Raw genomic sequence first — 7,825 nt, forward strand, 5'->3', positions numbered from 1 at the left:
CAGTGCACATGTCACTGATCGGGCCCTCCTTGTCTTTCCTGCAAGACTACAACGCACACCGTATCCAGTCGTCTCATTCGTCAATGTCTAGCCCCCCTGCCTACCCTCCTGCCTATGCCTGTTTTCATCTCTCCCAGGGAGAGAGGGAGAGAGACATGGATTGGAGGATGGAGGGAGAAGGGGAGGACCCAAAGGAGAGGGAGGGGGAGGAGGGAAACGAGAGTTGCGAGGCAAAGGACTGGTCACATGACTAACAGCCAGAGCTCTGTTTACAAACCAAAGAGAGAGAGAGAGAGAGAGAGAGAGAGAGACCCTTGTATTGAATTGAGAGAGGCAGAGGCAGAAATATAGGAACAGCAGCAGCAATAGCAGAAGCAGCAGAGGAGGATCGTGGCAGATTTCTAGACCACCATTATGGATTGAGACGGAGAGGGAGCCCTGCCACCATGACCAGGCCAGCTGGAGGTGGGAGACTGTCTTTGTCTCAACATTCTTCTCAATCGAAGCAGCAGATGGTTAGAGGGAGAGTAGGAACTTCCCCCTCCTAAATACACACACACATACACACTAGCAAAAATATCCCAGCTAGAAGACTGTTCTTTGTTTGTGTTTTGGGGGAATCGTGTTTTTCCTGCTGTGAAGAGTACGCTCTACCCCCCTAGTAGATCAGAGCACTGACGGAGGAGAGGAAGAGGAGAAGAAGAGAGGGCAGACAGAGGGGATAAGGCTTGTGAAAATCTCTCAGTTCAGAAGGATTTGGAGGGGGACAAAGCAGGGACGAATACCTCCCACACTGGAATAAGAGCAGGGACTCATTCGTTTGGAATGGTTTTCTGTCACTGTGATGAACTGGATAGTTGTTGTTTACCGGATTGCAATTTATGGGGCTGTTTTTCTCCTGAATGCAAGTTGTTTTGATTGGGAGGAAAGGAAATGTGGGTCGTTTTGCTCAGTGTTGAGAGCAGATTTCACCACTTCAACAGTGGACATTGACATGAGGTAAGAGCCATGTGACTAAACTGATCTCTTCGTCTCTCTCTGACAGTCATCACTTGGACGTCATCGTTAATGTTGAGAGAGGAGAAGGAGCACACACGAGGACTGCAGCACTCCCAATCCCACATCTCCCAATCCTAACCCTCGGGAGCTAATCCAGATTTGGGAATGTCGCGCATGGATTGCTGAGTGGACAAAACCGCACAGCCAGAATCTGCACAATCTTCTTCTCGGAATTCTGATCATCTTCATGGTTTTGTTTTTGGACGATCCACCACAACCCAAACCACCCCAGCGACTCGTTTGTCTTCTTTTAGCCCCAGTTTAGAGACGGATTTTGGGCTTCCGGGCGTTGGGGTAACCTGGTAGTTTGGCCCTCACACAGGTCTAGCCTTCTCCTGACAGGGCCTGGATTTACTGCTGCAGTCCTGGGAGTCAGATTTCATGCAACCATTCCAATGGTGTAACGGTAAGTGTTTTTCCTCAACCTTCTGCCAAGTCAATGTAATGCAGTCCGTGGCTTACACAGCCTGTGTGTTCCACTATAACTCTCCCCTCTCCCTTCAACTCTTTACTTACTGCTAACAGGGCTTCTGGAATTGATATGCTTGAGAAATGACGAAATTGAATGTGGGTTCAGTTGGGTTTGTCGAAAGGGTGAAACGGCACTCAAAATGATGATATTTTCCAGGGTCATGTTTAGTTATGTATAGGCTACATAGCAACCATCATGTAACTAATGGTACTACTAGAGGTTGTTTAGCTATTCTATATATATACCTAGCTGGTCTCTGCATATGGTCCATTCTACATCTGAGAATATAAACTGTCTATGTAACCATGTTTCAATTCTAAGACCCCCCCTACTCCCATTCCCCCCTCCCTTTACCCCAATGTCAAATTAATGACCCCATACCCCCCACTGTGCTCAAGCTGTACCCGTTCTATCACTCCAAATGAAGTGACACGGCCATGGCCGTTAAAACAGACTGGCAAAGAGAGGGGGGTAAGGGGGCATCTCGTCCGTGGCGAGGCAAATTCACAAGAACAGAACACATGGGGCATATGGGTGGAAGGGGTGCTTCCTGGTTACCATTGTCTTGCCAAATGGTGCCTCAGTCCCGAGAGTGTTGTGTGTCTGTTCATGAAAAGGCTAGCTAAAGCCCCCAACCAACCCCCACCCATGACACACACACAGCCCACAGGCCAGCCACCTAGTCTGTGAAAGGGAGTCTGTGGAACAGATGGCGTACCGACGGAAGTGGCGCCACCGTACTCCATGTTGGTTTAGTTCACTGCTAATTACGTGCCTCGGCTCCAGTCAGAGCAGAGCAATACAGAGCAGTATGGGTGGGATGAGAGCCAAATACCAGGCAGTCACTTCCCCCTCCCTCCTCACCAAATATTGACCTTGTCGTTTCAATTGTCAATACAAGGCTTACTAGGCTTTCTAACATGCAGCCCTAGATAGTAAAACACATGTCGGTGGCTCTTGTGTCCTACATGGAGGATATAATGGAGATGTATTGTCTAAGGGAGGAATACCATACAATAAGCAATGCAGTTATAACAGGAGCCCTATGTTTAGATTGAAATATATTAGTCCATATATAAATATGTCTCTAGTTATAACACCTACATGAGAAGTGAATCAGCGAGAGAATCTGTGTTCCGTTTTAGAGTCTCTCTCTCCTGTTTTAAAAGGTGTGTAAACAAGAAGCTGTGAGCCGTTTGCATGTGGGGATATGTCTCCGGCTCCTCTGTTTTCAGAGGGGAAAACATATGAGTATTTATAACACTTCCATTATATGGTAAGTGAGGTAAGCTGTGACATGTTTTCGTTCAAGTCCCTCTATTGTTTTGACAATCTCTTTCATGACAACAAGCTGTGTGCAAATATTTTTCTTCTTCTCAGGATGCCTGTGGTTTAGGTCTCCAGCACTTTGAGAAGTACTGTGGACTTAGCAAGATGGATACCACTTACCACCTGCCGCTCAATGTCTACGTGATAGTGCTGGGCATCGGCCTGTTCGTCTTCATGCTCAGCCTCATCTTCTGCTGCTACCTCTTCAGGTATGTAGGGTCATCACTAGCTGGAACAGCCACAAAGTGATAAACCCTGCCTATTTCTACAATTTAACATCTGAATTTAAGCCTAACCCTAACATTAACCACACTGCTAACCTTATGCCTAACCTTAAATTAAGACCAAAAGGCTAGTTTTTGTGCTCATCCATTTTTATGATATAGTGTATTTTGACTTTGTGGCTGTGCCACCTATTGGAAACCGTCGGGGGAAGGACCTAAACAAAGATGGCTGCTGGCTGGTTGCCATTGCAATCAGGATATTAACATGTAGATTTATTCACATGGAGGCTTCAAGAGCCTTTATTTAATTACGTATTATCATATTATAGGCCTATGATATTATTTATATACAGTACCAGTCAAAAGTTTGGACACACATACTCATTCCAGGGTTTTTCTTTATTTTTACTATTTTCTACATTGTAGAATAATAGTGAAGACATCAAAACTATGAAATAACACATATGGAATCATGTAATAACCAAAAAAGTGTTAAACAAATCAAAATATATTTTATATGTGAGATTCTTCAAAGTAGCCACCCTTTGCGTTGATGACAGCTTTGCACACTCTTGGCATTCTCTCAACCAGCTTCATGAGGTTGTCACCTGTAATGCATTTCAATTAACTAGTGTGCCTTGTTAAAAGTTAATTTGTGGAATTTCTTTCCTTAATGCGTTTGAGACAATCAGTTGTGTTGTGACATGGTAGGGGTGGTATACAGAAGATAGCCCTATTTGGTAAAAGACCAAGTCCATATTATGGCAAGAACAGCTCAAATAAGCAAAGAGGAACGACAGTCCATCATTACTTTAAGACATGAACGTCAGTCAATCTGGAAAATGAAGAACTTTGAAAGTTTCTTCAAGTGCAGTCGCAAAAACTATCAAGCGGTATGATGACACTGACTCATGAGGACCACCACAGGAAAGGAAGACCCAGAGTTACCTCTGTTGCAGAGGATAAGTTCATTATGGTTAACCTCACCTCAGATTGCAGCCCAAATAACTGCTTCACAGAGTTCAAGTAACAGACACATCTCAACATCAACTGTTCAGAGGAGACTGCGTGAATCAGGCCTTCATGGTCGAATTGCTGCAAAGAAACCACTACTAAAGGACACCAATAATAAGAAGAGACTTGCTTGGGCCAAGAAACATGAGCAATGGACATTAGACTGATGGAAATCTGTCCTTTGGTCTGATGAGTCCAAATTTGAGAGTTTTTGTTCCAACTGCTGTCTCTTTGTGAGACACAGAGTAGGTGAACGGATGATCTCCACATGTGTCGTTTCCACTGTGAAGCATGGAGGAGGAGGTGTGATGGTGCTTTGCTGGTGACACTGTCTGTGATTTATTTAGAATTCAAGGCACACTTAACCAGCATGGCTACCACAGCATTCTGCAGCGATACGCCATCCCATCTGGTTTGCGCTTAGTGGTATTATCATGTTTTTCATTAGGACAATGACCCGACACCTCCAGGCGGTTTAAGGGCTATTTGACCAAGAAGGAGAGTGATGGAGTGCTGCATCAGATGACCTGGCCTCCACAATCACCTGACCTCAACCCAATTGAGATGGTTTGGGATGAGTTGGACTGCAGAGTGAAGGAAAAGCAGCCAACAAGTGCTCAGCATATGTGGGTACTCCTTCAAGATTGTTGGAAAAGCATTCCAGGTGAAGCTGGTTGAGAGAATGCCAAGAGTGTGCAAAGCTCTCATAAAGGCAAAGGGTAGATACTTTGGAGAATCTCAAATATAAAATATTAGATTTGTTTAACACTTTTTTGGTTACTACATGATTCCATGTGTTATTTCATAGTTGATGTCTTCACTATTATTCTACAATGTAGAAAATAGTAAAAAATAAAGAAAAACCCTTGAATGAGTAGGTGTCTAAACTTTTGACTGCTACTGTATATTACATTATGTTGGTATATTACACTGTTAATGCATCAGTTGTTATATTCTACATTTTAACAAAGCACCATGCAATGTAAGCAATAAATACCAAGTCCGACATACAGTGCCTGTCTAGGTCTTAGGGGTGTGAATACTTTGAGGGCACTGTATAAGATAGGCCATTGGAATACCCTGCATTTTAAAGTGATGCTACAGAGGTTTTGTATAATTGTGCCCAATTGTGTACTATGTCATCCATTTTGTGTACGTTATTCCCCCCCACCCCCCAAATAAGAAATGTTATGAATTCCAATTCGCACAATATGTTTCAAATTTGTAAGTGCTTAAGTTCCCGGACTCCATCTTTAAACACGGCCATTTTGTATTTGTCTCTTTGTAGGTTGAAACAGCAAGGGACGAGGGAGCAGTTCAGCTACAATGAGGTAGGCCTATCACTACACGAGCACATGTAGCACTGGGGTCTGACCAGGGTTCAACTACTTCTACAGTATTTCACACTGTCTGTTGTGGTCAGCGTGTGTTGAAACACAACGCCCACTACTCTTTATAGTTAACCTTCATTACGTCAACCCTGGATTTGTACCAATACCCGTGTGTGTCAAGCAGCTTATAGCTCACTCTAACACATGTACAAACTGCTTTTTTGATTCTTTTTCGTTCTCAATAGGTGGTTCTTAAAGGGGCTGGCAAGAAGCTGAGCCTTCTAGGAGTAAGTCCTGTTATTCTGTGGGACGTTTTTATTTCAATGCAGATTGTTTGGAAAAGAATGTCACATTTTCTGAACCATTTCTGTGTGGCTCGTGTTAGCTGCTTGGGAAACCCCCGTGGCCATGCAATGCCTTTGATTTAACCTGGTGTTGAGTGTTTGAATGGGAACTCAGATGTATTTAACTCAGGGCGGGTTGACTCAATCATTTTTCTTGTAGATGTGACCACACACACAAACACCATTTTTTCTTCTTGCCCTTAAAGCAAACGTGTGCAGTATGTTTGGAAGAGTTTCGGACCAGAGATGAGCTAGCCGTGTGTCCGTGTTCGCACGCATTTCACAAGAAGTGAGTTAACCATCATGCTCTCCTTATAGACAAAGCTTACAAAATGTCAACACATATGTGGTCATAATGACGTTCAAGAAACTAACATGATTACATCATAAATCCTTCTGTTTCCATCCTCCCTTCCTTGGAAGTTAACATCCTTGCCAGATCAACGATTAGCTCATAGAAGAAAGGAAAAGGAATGAAGGACAGACAGAATAAATGAAGGATGCATCTCTATAATATTTGAACAGGTTATGCACTTTTGAGAACATCTCAGTCTGTTTTGTGTGTCCCATCCAGGTGCCTGCTGAAGTGGCTGGAGATCCGCAGCGTGTGCCCCATGTGTAACAAGCCCATCCTCAGGCTCCACCCAGACCCCACACAGGGAACTGAGGGGCCCCAGGACCCAGAGGAGGTGTGAAGGACCCACAGGGGCCACCACGACCGCCATACGCACCTGTACACATTTACACGGAATTGATGGTCATTTTATGGACATCACACAGTCGATTGTATTCTTAAAGTGGCTTCCATGGTGTTAGTCTTTGACTGAGCATTAATCAATATGGCTGGGGTTTGGGTACTGTATATGGATGTTGATTACACCCGTCCAGGCCTTTCAGATCGTCAAGAAAGTCAACGATGTCCGAGGGGCAGGGCGCAAGAGAGTGTTTCAGGATCGGGCCCTACTAGTTTAGCAATGGAACCTAAAAACAAAACGATAACCTTAACCTTGAGGGATGTGGTGTTTGGAATTTGGCCCTACTAGATTAGCAGTGGAGCTTCATAAAGCTGTTGTCTGTCCTCCCTCTTTAGATCAGTGAGAATGAGTAAAGGCTATATGGACACTCCTGACCCGAATATTCATTTTGCAGGTCAGCAGCGTACTAATAGTATCTCCAGTGAGAATGAGAGGAAAGTGACATAGGAACGGGAGCCACTTTAGAATACAGAGTTCTCCCCCAGTCTTTGGACGATGCCTGGTACAACACTGCCAGAAACAGCCAATCACAAACGACACATCAGGCATTCTGAGAAGGTCATTGGTCGAGTATCAGGATTGATGTAAATGGATACCTCTCATACCTCAGGGGTGTTACAATACAAGCCAGCACAAACATGCCATTCAATACCATGTGCCACACACAGAACATGTCCAATACTGCCAACTCCAACCTAGGTAACACTATACTGAGGTAGTCAAAACATTGGTCACGTTCCAGGCCGACTACATTGCAGTCGCGCCGCACGCAGCAACCAATGGTTCTATGCCACGTCATCGACTGCGGTTAGCTGACATGTTAAACACTTATCCAGGTGTTGAGATCTGGTAAGCGACTGCAATGTAGTCGGTCTGGAACGCAGCCATTGAGATCTGGCAAGCGACTGCAATATAGTTGGTCTGGAACGCGGCCAAAGGCCAGAATCACAAAACCAGTCCAATACCAACATCACAGCAGCTCTCTGATATACATAACTATATATCCAGGAGTGTGTCTGAAATGGCAACCTATTCCTTACACAGTGCACTACCTTTGACCAGAACCCTATGCAGGCCCTGGTCAAAAGTAGTGTACTATATAGGGAATAGGGTGCCATTTGACACAAACTAGGTCCATAACCTCGAAGACTGATAGACAGCTAGTCTTGCCTGTATGTATGTATGTATGTATGTATGTACGTAACGTTGTGACCCCCCATCTTGTAATTTTGTATCGTTTGTTGCTTTTAAATAAAATATGTTTCCTCTCTGTGGTGCATCTTGTGTAAATGATTAG

At 44.3% G+C, this 7,825-nt stretch overlaps 1 protein-coding gene across 1 annotated transcript; it reads left to right on the top strand.

Annotated features, from left to right (window-relative positions):
* The first annotated feature begins 294 nt into the window (after positions 1 to 294).
* LOC115178852 (RING finger protein 122) lies at positions 295 to 7,798 on the top strand. Its single transcript, XM_029740224.1, has 7 exons — positions 295 to 465; positions 1,046 to 1,465; positions 2,912 to 3,069; positions 5,387 to 5,429; positions 5,675 to 5,716; positions 5,980 to 6,062; positions 6,348 to 7,798. The coding sequence occupies exons 3-7, from the start codon at positions 2,966 to 2,968 to the stop codon at positions 6,466 to 6,468; spliced, it is 393 nt and encodes a 130-aa protein (XP_029596084.1). The 5' UTR covers positions 295 to 465; positions 1,046 to 1,465; positions 2,912 to 2,965; the 3' UTR covers positions 6,469 to 7,798.
* The last annotated feature ends 27 nt before the right edge of the window (positions 7,799 to 7,825 follow it).

The sequence above is a fragment of the Salmo trutta genome, chromosome 38 (genome assembly GCF_901001165.1).
Source record: "Salmo trutta chromosome 38, fSalTru1.1, whole genome shotgun sequence".
NCBI lineage: Eukaryota > Metazoa > Chordata > Actinopteri > Salmoniformes > Salmonidae > Salmo > Salmo trutta.

What these genes read in the sequence shown, in the direction of transcription:
- LOC115178852 (XM_029740224.1), top strand. Translation starts at nt 2,966, where the DNA reads ATGGATACCACTTACCACCTGCCGCTCAATGTCTACGTGATAGTGCTG. An exon ending in AGCAGTTCAGCTACAATGAG is followed by an intron (nt 5,430 to 5,674) that starts GTAGGCCTATCA and finishes CGTTCTCAATAG; the next exon opens with GTGGTTCTTAAAGGGGCTGG. An exon ending in AGAAGCTGAGCCTTCTAGGA is followed by an intron (nt 5,717 to 5,979) that starts GTAAGTCCTGTT and finishes TTGCCCTTAAAG; the next exon opens with CAAACGTGTGCAGTATGTTT.